This window comes from Pan troglodytes, chromosome 10 (genome assembly GCF_028858775.2).
Source record: "Pan troglodytes isolate AG18354 chromosome 10, NHGRI_mPanTro3-v2.0_pri, whole genome shotgun sequence".
NCBI classification, from domain to species: Eukaryota; Metazoa; Chordata; class Mammalia; order Primates; family Hominidae; genus Pan; species Pan troglodytes.
Window position 1 is genome coordinate 38,887,014 of NC_072408.2, and position 18,911 is coordinate 38,905,924.

Here is an 18,911-nt window from a genome sequence, read left to right on the forward strand (position 1 = left end):
TTGTAACCTCCTGGGATCTTTCTTTTCATCACAAGAACCAAATAAAGAAACTTGAAGATCTTCTAGAGAGGCCCAAGGTTCACAATCCTCAACTTCAAAGTGTGCTGTCCTTTACCACTGGCTTTCACTCCATTTAATCTGATCTAGACAGACAAGCTCAAACCCATTATGCAGATTAGGAAACCAAAGCAGAGATGGGAATTCCGGTTTACTAAACAGTTACAGATCAAGTTAATCTCCCTTAGGGGGTCAGATCAACCACAGGCCAGATTCTTCCTCTCAGCCCTGTGGTGCATTTCTTTGGAAATGTGATGCTGCCAGATGTTGACTTGAAGGTTGCTGGTGTAACAGCCTCTGAGATGGGCAGGGCTGTTCCCGCCAGTGGGTCTACACCCAGCTATGCTCGTGCCCCTTTCTATGACACCCCTTCTTCCACAACTAGGATAGCAAAAGTGTAGCCTAGGGAGAAGCCTGAATGGAAGCATCCAGGATATTCTAAAATCTCATGTGGCTCACGCTCCTCTCCCAGCCTCATTCACTGCCACAAAGCCACAGAGAAATAACCTCAGTACTGCCCTCCCCCGATGGCAGCAGACAGTCCATTGGCAATGGTCCCCGAGGGAAACGATGGCCCATGGAGACAGAGCAGCTGGGCCCCAGCTCCTTTACCCTCAGCTGCAGCCTAACAGGGCACCTCAGGCTTCCGCTCCTTCTTTCCCTAGCCTTGGCTCCCACTGCACCGGAAAGTCCCTCTGCAGTCTAGTCAACACTCCCCTCTCAGAGAAGGGACAGTCCCTGGTCTCTGGAGATTGACCATTCACTGCCCCCTCAGCCCTTGGCCAGAAATGCAGGGGCCATCCAGACACTTGCTCAGAGAGCTGGGAGGGAGCGTGCCGGTGGCTCTGCCCCTGCCTCAAACACACACCATTGTATCCAGCCTCCTGCTTCTCCTGCCCCAGACAGGACCATCCTGTGTAACTCCCGGCCTCTGTTCAAGACAGGGTCCACCTTCCCCGTCTCCCCTACCCTCCCCAGCCCTCCAAGCTGAGAGCAGGTGACTCACGGTGCAGACTGAGGGAGATGTTGATGGTGTGCTCATCCACGAAGCCCTTTAGGCCAGGCATGCGGGCACACTTGAGCTGCGTCTGAGCAGCATTGTCCCCGACATGCACCCAGCATACGGTCTCGTTGGCATAGCTGAAGTCCATGGCTGTGGTCTGCCGTGTGCTCGTAGGTGTGATGGTAGACACCTGGGCCCCACTCAGGTACGTGGCCAAGATGTTCTGGGAGTTGGCTATCAACAGCACAGGGGGCCGGTCTACTGGCTCTGGGAATGGGGAAGAGAAGAGTCCGTGCAGCCAGGGCTCTAGGACCACCTCTCAGGCCACCACCCACCAGGGAATAGCATTGAGGGGGCTTAGCACTGTGGCCAGAGGCAACCCCACCCACCGTTCTTGGCCTTGCAGGAGCGGTTATCCGGCTGCAGGAGGTATCCTTCAACACAGCCACATATGAAGGAGCCATCTGTGTTGGTGCATAGCTGGCTGCAGGTGCCGTACACTGAGCACTCATCAAAATCTGCCAGGGAAAGGGCAAGAATGTGGTCATTTCCAGTGTGACAAGGGCAACGAAGTGGGTGATCATCAGACATGATCAACATGTCCATCCTTACAGCTACCTTGAAGGACAGTTCGGCAGAATCTATTACAGCATGAAATGTGCAAACCTTATCACCCAGCAAGTCCAGTCTTGGAATCCACTCTAGAGAAACACTCGTGTACATATCACTCATTCACGCAGGGAAGATTTATTGAGTCCCTACTATGGGTCAGGTGCCAGGGGTGCATCAGTGAACTTTAAAATAGACCCACATTGCTGTCCTCATGAAACTTATATTCAGATAATAAATGAAATATAGTTACTATAATAACAGATGAAACAAAGTAAATAAAGTATACGTTAGAGGTGCTAGTGCAATGAAAAGAGAACAGGGATAGAGAATGCAGACGGCAGGGATGCAATTTTAGAGGGGTCGGGGGACGGCTTCACTGAGAAGGTGGCATTTGCACGAAGACCCGAGGGAGGCAAATTTAAAACAGAAAAGTTTGCATTGCTTGTAGCAGTGAAAAATTGGGAACATCTCACTCATCAACAGGGAGGTGACCAAGTAAACTGTGGTAAAAGTCATACGTCATAGTGGTTTCTAAAAGAATGATGTAGATCTTTACATATTAACACAGAAAAAAAAATTGTGGAACATACTGATGAGTAAAAAACATTGAAAATAATATATACAGTATACTATCATTTATGTAAAAAAGAGCACGCAGTACTCTTGAGCAGTACTTCCAATTAGATTTTCTGTGAATACCCAGAGACAAATGCACAAAAAAGGGCCTGAAAGAGAGAGAGCAAACTGATAATAGAGTTGAACTCCAGGGAGATGGGAAGGGGACCGGAATTGAGGGGGATTTGTCAAAGGGGACTTTGGTTTTATCTGTTAATGCTTTAATTTTTTACAACAGAAAAATTTACATATAAACTATAATTTTAAGGTGAATTTTTAGAAGCCTAGTGGAAGCAAATGGTTAGGGCTCACAGTCATGCCCTGGGGTGGTGGCACCCCCTCTCTTGCACCTTCCTTCTAGTTTCTTATTCCAGCCAGGCCCCCTACCCCTCTCTGCCCCTCCCTGCCCACCTCAACTGGCTACTGGCACACACACATGCACACAGGCACATGCACTCACATACCTTTGCAGGTCTTGCCATCTGCCTGAAGCTGAAAGCTGCTGTTGCAGTAGCAGGTGGGCCCATCGAGTGTGGGGACACAATGGTGCTGGCAGCCCAGGCGAGAGCAGTTGCCTCGGAGCTCTGTGTGGGGGCAGGAGAGACACATATTCAGGCCGCCAGATCTGGCAGCTCCACGCAGGCCACAACCTTCCCCTAAACCCAGTCAACCTTCAGAAACCACTTCTAAGGGCTGCAGTGTCAGAGACAGAAGGGCCTTAGGAAGCATCTACCATATTTCACAAGTGAAGAAACTGAAGCCCAGAGAGGCTATAAGACAAGCCCAAGGTCACACAGCCAGTGATGGCTTAGAACCCACATGTCCCTGTTCTGGATGTTCTGGGCTACCTCTGTCCCCATGGAGAGGGGTTCTGGCACTTTGTTGGGGTCAACAGGAAGAGGGGATGGTGAGTCTTATCCCTTTCATATGCCTCTCATCTACACTGCCTGGGGATTACAATGTTGGCTTCAGCTGGGGCTGAAAAGTGGGCATGGAATCGTGTCTGTCCCCACAGGATCCCAGCTCTGGCCTGGAAGCACCTGTCTAACCCATCCCCGGAGCCCTAGAGGCCTCAGAGAGAAGGCCTAAGGCCCAGGTAGAGAACAGGAAGGAGGAGCAAAACTGGTCCCCTCTGGATTCTTTTCTAATCTTTCTCCTGCCACTGACCCACTTCCACAGGGGAGACAGAAGGGAATGAGACAGGAGGGGGGAGAGGTGGGAGAGCAGTTGCCCCCCCAGACCAGCGACCCAGTTAATGGCCTTGCGTGGGGCCAGGCAGCCTGGCCACAAAGACCCCTTTGTCCAGCGGCCTCACACCCTGGCTTCCCACTCCACCCCCACCTAGGAGAGAGAGCCGCCCAAGATGCTAAGACGTTTAGAGGCACTAAGCCTGCCAGGAAGAGTTGGGATGGGGGGCCAGGCCCCAGCGATTCTTTCTCCTCCCCACTTCCACCCGAGAGCCATTCATGCTGCCTGCCCAGCCTTCCTCCACAGAGGGGGAAAATATCATTTGCTCTGGAAAACCTAGAAAAGAGTAACTTTTCTGGATATAGGGTGAGGGAATGAGGAGGCCGATTTCTGTAATATCAGAGAAGGAAATTCAGACCTGAGGTTTTTGAAGTTCTCTGTTGTTTTAGAGACTGTAAAGGTACTCAAAAGGAAGTAAGCTTGAACACACACCACACAAGACGAAGGGGTGCGCGTGGTCATTTAAGTCAGCCCCCAGGCCTGCATTCTGCATCCCGTCCCAGGAGCTTCAGATGAAAACATGCAAAATCAACCAAAGAAAGGGAGAAAAATCTTCCACAAACTCCCTTGCTCCATCCTCCCTGCTCCTAGTGAACAGGATCCAGACGAGTCTCCTCCCACAGACAGATGTTTTCTCAGGCACACAGCTCAGGACACTGCCCCCACACCCAAGCACAGCCCCTCCCCTAGGGCCACGCTCATGGCCTCTCAAAGCCGGCCTCTTGCTCCGGGCCCAGACCCTCAGGAAAAGAGAAGGGAGAAGCCACTATTCCCTAACACGCAGGCTTGAGGCTCTGCCTCCCCTGACACGACTCTTAAATGCTCACGCTGTGACCGGACTCTCCATGGCCCACAGAGCCCTTTGGGGGAAAGACTGTAGAGCTGGTGACCTGAGCCACAGGCTGGAAGCAGTCTGACTTATCATCCTAATGTTCCCACCTCGGCCTGGATGGCTTTCCTATCAACCACCTCAGACAGTCTAGACTGTCAGAGAGGGAGGGACCAAGGCAGATTTAGGGCCCCTCAAAGATCTGCAGCTCCTGGGGGATGCCTTCTAGGGCACCCGTAGGGGCGGCAGGTGGACTAAACTAGATGGCTAAGCTTTAGTCACAGCACCTCTGCTCCTCCCTGTGTTCACACTCAGGTTTCATGCAGAAAACCTTTTGAAGAAAGGATCATACTATTTTTTAAAAAGTATGAAAACACTGATCTCTCATCTTACAGAAGAAAAACTGCCACCTGGAGAGAGGTAGTGACTAGTCCAAGAACACATAGCCAGAGGGAAGTGCCCAGGCTACAGCCCACGGCTGAGGCCCACAGGGCTGTCTGACCAAGCTCCAGGCCCAAGGGGCACATCAATTTCATCTGCTCTCTGAAGGTAAATCTAGGCAGGGGACCAGGACAAGGCCTCATCCCCACTGAAGGTGCCAGGACAGTCCTCAGAAGGTGGGCTGATAATATGCTGCATCCAGACAGGAGAGTAGAGAGTGGAAAAGTCCTTACCTCGGCAGTGGGGCCCCTCATCTGAGCCGTCCATGCAGTCCTGGACCCCATTGCAGAGGCGGGACATGGGAACACACAGCTCAGTACCCAGGCAGTTATGCTCGTTCGGCTGGCATCGCTGGGCCTTACTCTGTGGACCTGAGGGCAGACAGAAGGGTGGGCATGAACAAGCTGGCTATGGTGGCTCTCTGGTCAGCTGTTCACTGGGGATGAGGGGAGATAAAACTGGGGTTTCAGATCTCAGGAGGCCTCGGGGCTAGTTAGACTCTTCCACCTAGAACTCTTTTACAATATTCCCCACAGTAGCCACACACCTGTAGGCAAACAGGTGGAGGTAGAAACTAGGCCTTCAGTAGAGTCCACCTTCCAAATGCCCCTTTCCTATGGACCCCAGTGCCTCAACATTCTATGCTCAGGAGACAGGCTGAAGACAGCCTGGTTTTTGATGACGACTGAGGTCAGTAAAAGGTTTTGATGATGCCGGGAGTGATGGCTCACGCCTATAATCCTAGCACTTTGGGAGGCTGAGGCGGGCAGATCACTTGAGGTCAGGAGTTCAAGATGAGCCTGGCCAACATGGTGAAACCCCGTCTCTACTAAAAATGCAAAAAATTAGCCAGGCATGGTGGCATGCACCTGTAGTCCCAGCTACTCGGGAGGCTGAGGCAGGAGAATCGCTTGAACCCAGGAGGCAGAAGTTGCAGTGAGCTGAGATTGCACCACTGCACTCCAGCCTGGGCGACAGAGCGAGATCTGTCTCAAAACAAACAAACAAAAAAAAAGGTTTTGATGAGCTGAGGGAAGCAGAGTCCATGGCAGAGAAACTCCAATGATAAAGAAAAACTCCTTCCCATAGCTCCCAGGTTGCAGAACCCAGGCCCAAGAGTGGTGCCAAATCTTCTAGACCTTCACTGCCCAATACGTAGCCCAGTCACATGTGGCTATCAAGCACTTGAAAGGCGGCAAGTTCAAACTGTAAGTATAAAATGTACACTGGATTTTGATGACTTAATATCAGAAAAATGCAAAAGATCTCTAAAGGTTTTATATGAATACACTGTACTAAAGTGATAATATTTTGGATCCATTGGATAAAATATTCAAATTCATTTCATCTGTTCATTTTTACCTTTTTTAAGTGGCTACTCGAAAATTTCAAAATAGCACATGTGGCTTGCAATACATTTCTATTGGACAGCACTATTCTAGACTTCCAACCCCACAGCAACAAGCCTGATAGAAGGATTTGGGAAGAATCAAAGGTTGTGGTCTGGCCAGGCATGGTGGCTCACGCCTATAGTCCCAGAACTCTGGGAAGCTGTGTCAGGAGGATCACTTGAGGTCAGGAGTTTGAGATCAACCAAGGCAACATAGTGAGATCCCACCTTTCGAAAAAAGAAAAAAAAAAAGGTTGTGGCCAACTGGTCATATCATCTCTGCAACTTCCTTTGTTGCTCAAGAGGATGGATGAGATAGAGAGACCACTGTCTATTGGCCCCCAAGCCTGGACACGGTGTGTGAGTGACAGTGTCTATGACCCATGTGTGCCTGGATGGGAGTCTGCTTACACAGCTGATGGTGTGGCTGTATAGCATGCAGCGGTATGTAGTGAGAGTGTATCTGTGTGTCTTTCTGTATGCTGGTGTATCTGGCCTCAGTGAGTTTCCATGTGAATCAATCTGGGTTTGTGTGTGTGTGTCTCTATGTTGGTATGTGTGTCTGGGGACATCTCTCTGAGTATAGAGTGTGTTTCTGCATCCACATTTGAGTGTGACTCTGTGTTACTGTGAGAATGTGTTTGTTCCTTTGGGTGGGAGGTGGGCTCATCAGTGCCAGGTGGGTCTGTGTGTGATGTTATGAGTCCGGGGGGTATGAGTGTGAACAGAGTGGTAATGCATATAAGGTGAGGTTTACAGCAAATTGAAGGAAGAATGAACAAAAAGAGGCAGATCTGACCCTTCTGCATGGCTTTCTTTACTTCTAACGCCCAAGCATCAGGGTCAAAAGTGTGGGGGTGCAGGTGGCACCAGACAGGAAGAGACTCCAGGCTGAAGCACCATGCCGTAGATATACTTGCTGAATACCCCTGGCCCCCACCCTCCAGGGCAGAGTGTAGGGGTGAGGCAGAGCCCACTAGTGGCTCCCTTTCCAGCCCTAAAATTACCCCTGATAATTATGGGTGGGGGTGTGGGGACAGGACACCAGATGGGACTGGAGCAGGATAAAGCCCACGAGAGAGAACAGAGACGGACCTAGGAATGCAGGGGCGCTTTGACCCTGGCCCAGATTAACCAAGCAGGGGAGAGGCTAAAGATGGAGCCACCAGGACTGTGCCAGCTACCCAGGACTCTGGGGTCCCACCAACAAGTTCTCCACTTCCCTTGGCAGGGCAAAAGCTGGGCGGGGACCTTTCTCCCAGTTAAAACAGCTGCCTCCGATTACACCACTTACTGGGGGCAGGGGAAGGCGGGGGTAGCGGGAAAAGCACAGGGGTGGGGCTTCTGGTATGGGGCTGAGCAAGTGCCAGTGGCCTCTGGCCTGGGAGCCAAAGGACAGAGGAAGATCTGAGGATCCGACAAGACCTGGGGCCAATCATCAAGGGTCAGGGAGGCTGAGAGGTGGAATAAGGGAAGAGCTGGAAGGAAAGGGAGGCCGGGCCATCTTCTAGCAAAGCTGTCAGCCCAGAGAACACTGTCTTGGGGTGCAGCACCTGAGGGAGAAATCTGAGGTGCCATTTCTAAGCCCAACAGGCACCATGCCAAGCATTTTGAAGGGGTGTAAAGGACAGTTTTAGCTGTGTCATGGACAAATACAATCACTGAGCAAGGTCCATATCAGGCTAGGGATCAGCTGTCCTCCTCCCGAACATCTGCCAAAGGAAGAGGGATAAGTTAAGGGTTTGGGGAGAAGAATCCAGAAAAGGTACTTACAAATCTCAGGGGCCTCGTCAGATCCGTCTGGGCAGTCCCTCTCACCGTCGCACCGCCAGCCCTTTGAGATACAGGTTATTTGATCTCTGCAGGCAAACTGCTTGGGGCTGCAAGTCTTAGGGGCTAGGGAAGGAAAGAAAAGGGGATATAAATGAAGGATGGAGGCCAACTCTGTGAATCCAAAGTCCCCTAGTACTGCTCTTCCTTCCCTAGCATCAGTCTCCATCTGGCCCAGACCCTCAGCCATGGTCTATGTGCCTGGGGGTGTCAGGGGGTGGCTTTGGGTAGTTCCTAGACACTGTGTATCTGCGGTGGGGGTGGGGAGGATCCAGAAGCACATTTTACTGCATCCCTCCAAGTCCTCTAAGCTGCCTGTTCCTGGGAGTCAGGGTCAAAGGCTTTGCCATTCTTGGTTACTCTCATCAGACACCAGCACCCCCTGGCTTTGATGACAGAGTGATGGTGAAGGGGGGTGCATTTAGGCCTTGACATGTTTTCTCTTTGTCTTCCTCTAACTCCTACTAGAGGCCCTGAGCTGGTCTTATCTAACCTCTCTGCTTCCCTGCCTTCTGGGACACTCCTGGTCCCCTGACCCATCACCCCATCCTTCCCAACCCCTAATCACTAGGCCCCCAGATGGGAGCAGTGGGGAGGGATGCCCTTGGCACACACAGTAGTAGTTGGAGATGATATTAGCAGAGGCACAGGAGGGCAAGGCTGTGCAGGAACGGGCAGGGTAGAGAGCCCTGCTTCCATTTCCATTCCCTATTTTTTTTTTTTTTTTTTTGAGACAAGGTCTCACTCTGTCCCCCAGGCTGGAGTGCAGTGGCACAATCTCAGCTCACTGCAACCTCCACCTCCTGGGCTCAGGCGATTCCCCTGCCTCAGCCTCCCCAGTGGCTGGAACTACAGACATGCATCACCATGTCCAGCTAATTTTTGTATTTTTAGTAGAGACGGGGTTTCACCATGTTGGCCATGCTGGTCTCAAACTCCTGACTTCAGGTGATCCACCTGCCTTGTCCTCTCCATTCTCTAAAGACACAGCCTCCCTTGGTTAGACCTCAGGGAGACTTTCAGTAGACATCCTTAGAGTTAAGAAGCACCTAAAGATTTTCAAGATATCAGAATTGGGGAGCAGAGGCAGGGGGATGGCTGAAATGAACTCTAGGAACTGGTTTCAGTCCAGTCCAACTAGTTAGCTACTATATTCAGGACCTCTTGGCCCTACCCTCCCACCCCAATCAGGCTTCTTCCACTCCTACCCCATTCTCTTCCCTTATCCCCCAAGGAGGAATTAAGAATGGTGACAACTAACTCTGTTGTTTTTTTTTTTTTTTTTGAGATGGAGTTTTTCTCTTGTTGCCCAGGCTGGAGTGCAATGGCACGATCTTGGCTCACTGCAACCTCTGCCTCCCGGGTTCAAGTGATTCTTCTGCCTCAGCCTCCAGAGTAGCTGGGATTACAGGCATGCGCCACCACGCATGGCTAATTTTGTATTTTTAGTAGAGACAGGGTTTCTTCATGTTGGTCAGGCTGGTCTCGAACTCCCGACCTCATCTGATCCATCCATCTCAGCCTCCCAAAGTGCTGGGATTACAGGCGTGAGCCACCGCACCCGGCTGACAACTAACTCTTATTGTGGGCTCAGTATGTGCCAGGAACTGTGGTAAAGCAGTTTTTTCCATGTATCATCGTATTTAATTCCCTCCACAGTATGACAAATAGGGACAACTAATACCACCATTTCACAGATGAAGAAATTGAGCCAGGTGACTTGGCCAGGGTCAAATAGCTGGCAAGTGACAAAACCAGCTAAGCTGACTCCAAGCTCTGAACCAGTGAAATCCACACCAGTCCTCCGATTCCCACTCCTCCCAACCTCTATCACCACATCCTCCACAGGAGGAACAGTCACCCACCCCTTCTCCCCCACCCAAGGCTGAGCTCCCAGTCTCCTGGCCTTTCGTGGCTTTTCCTCAGCCTGTGCCATCACATTTCTATTCTGCTGGCACACACTGAAGGCCAGCTCTATGCCAGGCACTGCACTAGGCATCAGGGTGCCAAGGAGGGTGAGATGACCCTCTGCCCTGCAGGAGCCAGAGTCGCCTGAGAAGACAGCTGTACCCAACTAATGCAAATGCAGGGCAGAGACAGAAGTATAAGGAAAATGGCGGGGCGGGGGGCTCTTAGGAGGGAGGGAGTCTGATGGGAGCCTCACTGAGATGTCTTCCCTCCTAACCCCCACCACTGGCAGGGGAGACGGCACTCAGGCCCCTGGCCAAAATGACCGAGTTCAGGAAACACATCAAGGATGGCCTAGCCAGGCTCCCTCTTCAGCCTCCCTCCCCTGGCCCCCACCCTGAGCCTGGAATAAAGGCCCCTTGAGGAGGTGGATAATGCTGAGTTCATTGCCCCACTGGGCCAGCTGTGAGGTCTTCCCGGGAAACACAGCCCGCCAGCCTAGTTAGCATGCCGGAGAACCGTCCGCTTCCCCTGACCAGCCCAGCCGTGGCCGGCTGAGGGGGAAGAGGGGGGCTGGAATGGGACTCAGAGGCAGATGAGATGTTTGGAGCCCAGAAACAGACCCCCGTGCCACCCACCTGGGACTTGGTCCATGCCCTGCTCCTCCCAGGGGCAGAGCGCACAGCCACGGCCTGAGGTCACCGGGTGGTCACCTAACCTCCCCTCCATTCCACATCCCAGCCATGGTGCCCCCTCCTTTAGCCCTCACTGAGTCCCCCCCGCTGTCCCCCACCCCCATTTTTGGCCTGAACTCCACAGAGGAAACAGCAGCTGGCAAACTCCAAAAGCTGGAATGAGAGAGATTCATAAACCAGATGTGCTCTTGCAGGGAGGGGATGGGGGATGGGACAAGTGAAAGGAAGAGGAGGGCCCAGGCCCCTATCCCACAGCAGCACCGGGGGAGGGGGCCACATCTCCCGAGGGCCTGGCCAGCACAAGGATTGCAGAGAGATACGTGAAAGAACTTCCTGTCAGGGCTGGTGTTGAAGGGCCCAGGAATCTGGAGCGAGAAGGCTGAGGCCTGTCTTTGATTTCCTTCAGGGGGAGAGGGAAGAAAGAAACAAATAAACTACTTTGGGACAGTCTACACAGCCAAGGGAAGCCTCACTCAGAGCTGGGAGAGAGCTGAGTTGGGAGCAGGGTAGGACCCTTATAATCTGCTTAGAGGGAAAGCCAACCCCACTCCCCTCAGCAGAGCCTTCTGTGTCTGAATCCAGCACCCAGTAAACCCACCTTTGTGGCCTGCAGTTTAGATGAGAGAACATTGCCCTAAGGTCAAAAGCAACTAAGGCCTTCCCCGCCTCCTGGCCCGCATGACAGAACCCGGAGGTCTCCCTGACCGATGGGAGCTAACCTTTTTCACCTTGCTAACCACCAGCCACTGATTGGAAATACGGTGACTATTAACTCACTTAGATACTATAACCCTGTGAGGTGGGTGCCCTTGCGGCCTCCCTCTCACACATGAGGGAGCTGAGGCACAGGGTGACTGGTAACTGAGCAGGTGGTTTCCTCATAGGTCATGGGATGCAGCCGGGTTAAGAAAGGAAACCAGGCCGGGCGCGGTGGCTCACGCCTGTAATCCCAGTACTTTGGGAGGCCGAAGCAGGCAGATCATGATGTCAGGAGATCGAGACCATCCTGGCTAACGCGGTGAAACCCCGTCTCTACTAAAAATATGAAAAATTAGCTGGGCGTGGTGGCAGGCGCCTGTAGTCCCAGCTACTCAGGAGGCTGAGGCAGGAGAATGGCATGAACCAGGGGAGGTGGAGCTTGCAGTGAACTGAGATCGCGCCACTGCACTCCAGCCTGGGCAACAGAGTGAGATTCCATCTCAAAAGAAAAAAAGAAAGAAAGAAAGAAAGGAAACCAGATGGGCGCAGTGGCTCCCGTCTGTAGTACCAGCACTTTGGGAGGTGGAGGCGGAGATGGGCGGATCACTTGAGGTCAGGAGTTCGAGACCAGCCTGGGCAACATGGTGAAACCCTGTCTCTACTAAAAATACAAAAATTAGCAGGAGGCGGAGGTCACAGTGAGCAGAGATCACGCCATTGCATTTCAGTCTGGGTGATGGAGTGAGACTGTGTCTCAAAAACAAAACAAAACAAAAACAAAAAACAAGGAAGGGAAATTGCAGGGAGAACGCTGTCGTTCTCTGGCCCTGGCAGTGGGGAGAGGATTTTAAGGGGTGGCCTTCAGGGCTCCTCAGAGAGGAGGGAAGGGCATAGGGGAGACAGAGAGGAGCAAGAATGGGACAGAAGAAGGGGAAGACAGGCAGGAGAAGAAGAAGGAGAGATCTAGAGAGGAAGGACAGAGAGCGAGTTTGGAGGAAGAACACCAGGACACAGGGGCCGTCTGTTCTCGGCTTTGCCTGAAGATGAATGTGACTGCCATGCTAACTTGGCCAACACCCTGCCCCACCCCCCCAAACCCAGGCACCCAGCCCAGCCACGGCCCCCAGGGCCACCAAGCTGGAGCCAGGGCAGGAGGTGTAGAGTTGGGTGTGCGTCCAGACACAACACAGACCCCACTGCCCTGCTTGAGCCTTGGCTGTCATTCTGTGTCCCATTCTGGGACCTTGGGGGTGGGGAAGTGGGGTGAGAATGCCTGGCCAGAGAGGGTGACAGCGAAGTCCAACCCTGAAGGAGTCTTCTCCAGAGGAGGGGAACCTATCCTTTGATACCCCTTGAGGGAGCGAGAGCAAGGAAGAGAGCTAAGACCTTAGAGGTGCTTCTTAAAGGACAAGGAGACTCAGGGACTGCAAAAGCATGACAGGGACTCTTGGGGCCCTTTTTAAGAGTGGACACAGCAGAAGGAGAGATAGGCTCCCCTCTGAGCTAGGTGAGAGGGGGGTTCTCTAAAGGGAACCACATGATATAGCTAAGGGAACAGAGTGGGAGGAGGATGCTCAAGGTTTGGGGGGGGGGGGGCGGCGCGGGGACAGAGCCTGCAGGAATCTGAATTTTCAACCTTATGGGGGTGGGGCAGCAAGGGCCTCCCAAACCCAAACCGAGAGGTTTTCACTGAATTTCATGTATTTTGGGTGTTGCCTGGTGGCTCCTTCCTGAGGCTCAGACACATTTTTGTCATTCCTGAGTCTGGGCCTCTGCTTTGCGGCCTGGACAGACAGACAGACAGGGTGGCTTGGACAGCCAGGGGAGGGGAAGGGTCTCCGCTTCCATTCTGAGTCAATATTGATGCAGCAGGACATTAGCCTGACCCGTGACCTCCCCCACCAGCTTTTCCTTTCCCCACAAATAAAAGCCAGACCCCCAGAAGGCCTCCAGAGGTCACCATATCACTCACCAGGCATTTCTAAGCCTCCTCTCCTTCTCCCCCCACCCCAGCCACACACACAGCTTATGCTCACCAGAGTAAAAGCTCCAAGTTCTTGACTCACTCCTTACATCTTTCTCCAGTTCTTAGGCTCCTGGTCAGGAGGAAGTTCTGCCAGAAATCTAACCTCCCTCCTTCCTTCTGAAATACCTCCTTTCTCCCTCTTAGCCCACAAAGGGTATCAAATTCCTTTCTTCCAGAAACATTCTCTCCAAAACCCATTCCCCAAATTAGTGGAGGGGGAAGAAGAAAGAGGAAGTCGGATGAAAGTGGAGAGGAAACTTTTGGTGCTGAACTGGACACTGGGTCTGGCCAGGAAGGGGGAAAAATAGCCAAAACAGAGGGGAGGGAGCTAGGGGGTGAGTGGGAAAGCCCAGAGAGACTCTTGCTCCCAAGAAGCTTTTGGGATACCAAGAGGCCTGGATGGGGGTAAATGGAGACAGGCAGAGAAAAATAAGACAAGTGACAGAGACGCAGAAAGCAGGGCAGAGAATGTCACAAAGGTTCGGCAGTAAGAGATGAACTGAGAGGGTGAGAGACAGAGAGGTTCTAAAAAGCCAAGACAGCGCACACTAATGACAGACAGACAGAAAGACAGACAGACAGACAGCCAGGAAGGGGGCTCAGTCCAGAGATTGCCAAGGGGATGACACAGTTGTCCTGGGATGAACCCAGAGAATGACTACCCCGCTGAGCCTAGAGTAGGGTGGGAGCAAGATCTGTCCTATCTTGGAGAGACAGAGTCTCAGCCCTAGGCAGTGCCTGACTCAAGGGAGACCCAGAATAGGGACCACTACCACCCCTGGAGTCAGGAGGGTAGAAAGGAGGGAGGAAAATGGAGCTCTTCAGCCAGGGAAGCTAAGGCCTGGGGGGAGAGGGAGAGGCTTTCATCTCCCCTAGGGGAGCAAGAGGGACAACTCTCCACATATACCCCTCACCTCTTTCCCAGGGAGGGTTTATATTGGTGCCTGAGGCCATTGCACCGGAAACACTCCAAAGCCAACTGCTTCCTTCTCCAAACAATGCAGGATCCTGCTAACCAGGCTGAAATCTGGGACAGAAGAGGGAGGCAGGTTCTCCACCGCTCATACCCAGCACTACCAAGTCAGGGGCCTTCCTGCAGTACCATTCAGCTGCACCCAGATGCCCCAAGAGCAATGAGCCCACACCCAGAGCTGGAGGACCTGAAAGGTGAAGAGTCTGAGGAGTGAGGAGGACCCTGAGAAGAGAGTACTGGGCGGGAATAAACCTAGGCTTGGGGGTTCTGATGTGCAAGGGCTCACACTGCAGCAGGAGGAAAGAGAGATAGACTTGAGTAAGGAAGTGCTTCCCAAAAGGTAAGGAAGGGGTTTTGAAGAATGGGGGCATCTGGACAGGAACTGACTCTGGCCAGGACCTGGGCTGTCATCCTTTGGGAGGCTCAGTGGTGGAAGGGTGGTTGAGAAAATGAAGAGAGGAGAGAGAACAAGATCAGAAGAAAAAGATGTCTAGTGAAGCAGCCCTAAACATCAAAATATCCCTCCAACCCCAAAATGAATTTCTTACACATTCTTGCTTTAAAAGACAACGAGGCAAAGGGAGACGTTTAGGATGTGAGTCTGATCAGGGAGAAAGGAGTTTAGAACTTTCTCTCAGGGATCCAGGAAGCTAACACCCCAGCTTCACAACTCACTTCCACTGTACCTACTCTAGTAACTGGTAATATGCCGGCTCAAGGGGGTGTGTGGAGGAAGGTCAGGAAAAAGGGAGGGAGGAAGTCAGCCTTATTCTGTGAGCTGTATTTGTCTGGGGGTGCCCTCCCCACTAGAAAATGTTCCCCAATCTCAGCAGGGCCCTCAATAGTCCCATTCTCCACCCCATCTTTCTGCAACCTCACCAGCAGCAGGTACACTCAATTTTGTCGCTAGTGGGGAGTGACATTACTCCCCAAAGGGCAGGGGACCCCAGAGGCAGTTTCAGGCATAGAAGAGAAAGCAGAAGAGGTGGGAAAGCCCCTAGGATTGCTGCCCTGGAGAGAAAGCAGCAAGGCTGTGATAGCAGGAGGAAGGTAACATACTAAGTCAGGTGAGCTGGGTCATTTCCATTCTCTGGAAAGTAAACAAGAAAGTTCAATGTTGATGGACCCTGAGGCAAGAGGGCAGGGGTTAGGGATAAGGGATCCCCTAGGCTGCCTCGGATAGAGTTGAACTTACATTTCTATGCAATTCCCCTTTCTCACCACCCTGTACCCAAGAGTGGGGTGGAGCTGATTATTTATATTCCCACTCCCAAGGCAGAAATATTGGTGTGTGTTTGGGGAGGGGTCCTCTTCTGGGGCTTTGGATAGTTTGATCTGAGCTGGAGATACAGAGGGGGCGTGGGTGAACATTTTAAGAAAGGGTAGGGAGATAGTTAAGGAGAACATGTCCAGTCTCTCTCTTCCACTAACTTGGTGTGGCAAATAGAACTCCTTTAGAGCCCTGGGAGTGATGCTATCTGGGGTCCCTTCCTGACCTTCCCTGCTCTCCACAGAAACCCTCTTGCTTCTGCCTAACTCTAGCCACCCTCCTTCAAGGGGCTCCTGATGGGTCTCTCTCTCTCTCAAAATTTTTTTCTATTCCTCCCAGAAGCGGCTGCAACCCCAATCTCCCTGCCTCGATTTCCCTTCTCACCTCACAGGGCTGAGAACAAGAGAAAAACACATGATAATGACAGGAGTTATAGGCAGAAGCTGGCTGTGCGGCATCTGGAGGATATTCAGGAAAAGCCCCTCTCCTCCTCCGGGGCAGCTAATTGGTGGGGTGGGGGTGGGGGGTAGAGAGTCCCCAAGATGGCACAACTGAGGGACACTAAATATGTTTTTTGGGGACACAGCTGCTTCCTGACCCTGTAAGTCTCCTCCCCCAATTGAAGCAAGTTAGGGAGAGGGAGGGAGATGATCTGGTTTCAGAGAAAAACTTTCCCAATCCCAATCTGGCAAGACAGAGGAGGGGGTATATGATGGTATCGGGCCCAGTTTTGTCTTTGGATGAGAGGGCTAAGATGACAGGAGGGGATGAGATCCCACCCCTTCTCAAATCAGGGACCTAGCCCAGCCCAACCCCATGACCCCAGCTTAATGCTTAAAGCTTGGGCAAGACTTGAACCAGTGACTCACAAGTAGGAGAAAAAAACAGCTGACAAAAAAAGGGAAGAGAGGCACCCCATTTCCCCAAAAGGATGCAGTTCTAGCCTAAGCCTAACTCTGCAATATACAAAGTGTGTGTGTATGGGGTTTTGGGCTTGGAGGGGTGCAGGGAATAAACAGATTTACTAAAGGAGTGTGGGGGCACAGCCATAATCCCCATCCAACCTCCAACTCTCCTTCCAATCCAAACTGTGATGAAGCCAGAAGTCAGGAAGAAGGCAGCCTCCCCCACCCTCCTACCCCAGCATTCCAGGCCATTCTCCAGTCCCCTTCCCCAGTGATGACATCTGACGTTTTTTCATCTCAAAGCTCCCAGGAATTAAGAAGGAAAATTCAAAGTCACATAGTATGGCGAGCTCCCCCTCTCTGCCCCCCAACACAGCCCTACCCCAGGCTACTGACAGAGGCCCTGAGAGGGGGAAGAGCCCACTTCAGCACCCAGGCCTCCAGCCGGGGCTCTGGGGTCGATTCCACGCCCAAGCAGGGGGCCCTCCCTCTCCCCACCCACAGCCTTCCCGGGCCTGCCTGCCCTCTGCCCGGCAGGGTACCCCTGGCCTGGCTCCCCTTTCGAGCTACAGAGGCCAGTGCAAAAGCCACCCCCCCACCCCACCCCACCCCCACCCCCTTTTGCAGCCGAACATTGCAAATCCGGATTCCTTCACAATTCAGATGGGGGGTGGGGGGTTGTGAGGATGTAGGGGAGGCGGAGGCCCTCCCCTCCCCGAACAGAGATAGGAAAAGAAGGCCTCTCCTCCCCAGGATCAGAAAAATGGGGAGCCCTCTTCTCTCTACCCAGGCCTCTGGTCTTTGTTTGTGCTGGGGGGCCCCGGAAGCATCATTTGCCCAGGGCCCCCATCCCCCAAATCGGACCCCATCCCCGCCCCCAGTCGGGCCGCTGCTGTGTCAGCTGGACTGGGATAACAAAAGGCACCCCCTCCCGCGTCTCCCTTCCCCATCCGTATGCAGGAGTGGGGGCTGGGGAGAGGGTGCCCCCAGGGGTCCAAGGGGGACGCGGAATCTCACTCACCGTCGATAGCCGCCGCGACCAGAGCTGAGAGCAGGGGCAGCAGCAGGAGCAACGGCGGGGTCAGCATGGTGTGGGCTGATGCAAGCAGCAGCCCCTTCCCCTCTGGTCCTGCTACTTCTCTCCTTCACCCCCCCCAGTTGGGGGGTCCCCCTTTTCCTCCTTTCCCCCTCCTCCTTCTCTGTTCTTATTCTTTCCTTCGGCAAAGCGCACCAGGGCCGTGGGTGAAGAGGTAGAGTTCCGAGCCCCTTGGGGAGGGCCTGCTGACGGGGGTGCGCCCCCTGCCCCCAAATCCAAACCCTTCACCCCACCCCCCCCGCTTCACTCCTCGCTGCTCTTTCCCCCTCCCCGGGCGAAGCTCACAGCCCCATCTCGGAGCCGCCTCCGGCTGCAAAAATGCACAATTGGGAGGAGGCGGGGAGGGGGGGTGGGGGGCGTGGACCGGGTAGGGGAGCCTTTGGAGGGGGCTTGATGGAGCTCTGGGGGCTCCCCTCGTTTCCGCCTCCTCAGTGCATGGGCCTGGAGCTCGCACCGCTGTTCCCCGGACTGAAGTGCCGAGGGGGGAGCTGATGGGGGAGAGGGAGGGGACGGGTTGAGGAGGGAGGGAGGGAAGGGGCGGGGAAAGAAAAAAGGTTGGTGGGTGGGGGGAGAAAGAGCTACGCGGCAATCCAGTGAGTGCGCATGCGCCGATTTGACGCGCTGCCCGGGGGAGGGCGACGCGGACCCGCGACAGGGTTCGGAGTTCTGGAAAGCGATCCAAGAGTGAGGGTCCCGGGCACTCGCTGGCTAGTTTGGGGCCTGGGGCGCCCTCTCCCCTGGCTGGGCCCTCCTCCCTGGTGCTCCAGAGAGCAGAAGGGGTCGAGGGTGGGATTGGGCAGTGGGCGGAGAGCTGAGCGGCTCCCCTTATGAAACTCAGTGTCATACTCTAGGATTTCAGGCTCCCTCCGGGGGCGTCCGGGACTCAATGGTCTGGGCCGAGGCTCGATTTTCTAGGGGAACCCTGAAGGTGCCTCCTCTGCCCGGGGTGGGAACAGGGACCGCCAGTCCGCGGGGAAGGTGCAGGGAAAGGCTGAGCTTTGATTTGGAGACTTTGGAAGACCGGACTGGGATTGGGGCCTGCGAAGGAGGGGGCGGGGTGGGGGAGGGACCGCGAGGACCCGCCCCCACCTCGCTCCCGGGCTCGGAGTAAACAGGGACACCCGTGGGGACACGCCGGAGCTTGTCCGCCCGCGTGGGGCTCGGGGATGGAGCCCACCTTAGTACCCGCCCGCCCTGCTCGCCCAGCCCTAGGCGCGGGAGGGGCAGGCCCTGGTTTGGAGGGAGGTGAGTCACCAGCGGGTGGGGTTGAGGAAAGGCCACCCCCTTTCGCCCAAGAAGTCGGGGCTCATTTAT

At 53.7% G+C, this 18,911-nt stretch overlaps 1 protein-coding gene across 2 annotated transcripts in view; it reads right to left on the reverse strand.

The window, feature by feature from the left end:
• Positions 1–18,087, reverse strand: part of LRP1 (LDL receptor related protein 1) — an 85,312-nt gene extending 67,225 nt beyond the window's left edge. For both annotated transcript variants that reach the window (XM_016924881.4, XM_016924882.4), the window contains exons 1-6: positions 17,523–18,087; positions 7,969–8,091; positions 5,039–5,176; positions 2,752–2,871; positions 1,450–1,578; positions 1,064–1,327 (exon numbers count right to left, since the gene is read on the reverse strand). In XM_016924881.4, the coding sequence (XP_016780370.1) occupies positions 1,064–1,327; positions 1,450–1,578; positions 2,752–2,871; positions 5,039–5,176; positions 7,969–8,091; positions 17,523–17,589 (841 nt within the window). In that variant the 5' untranslated portion in view covers positions 17,590–18,087. The remainder of the gene's footprint in view (positions 1–1,063; positions 1,328–1,449; positions 1,579–2,751; positions 2,872–5,038; positions 5,177–7,968; positions 8,092–17,522) is intronic.
• Positions 18,088–18,911: the final 824 nt, after the last annotated feature.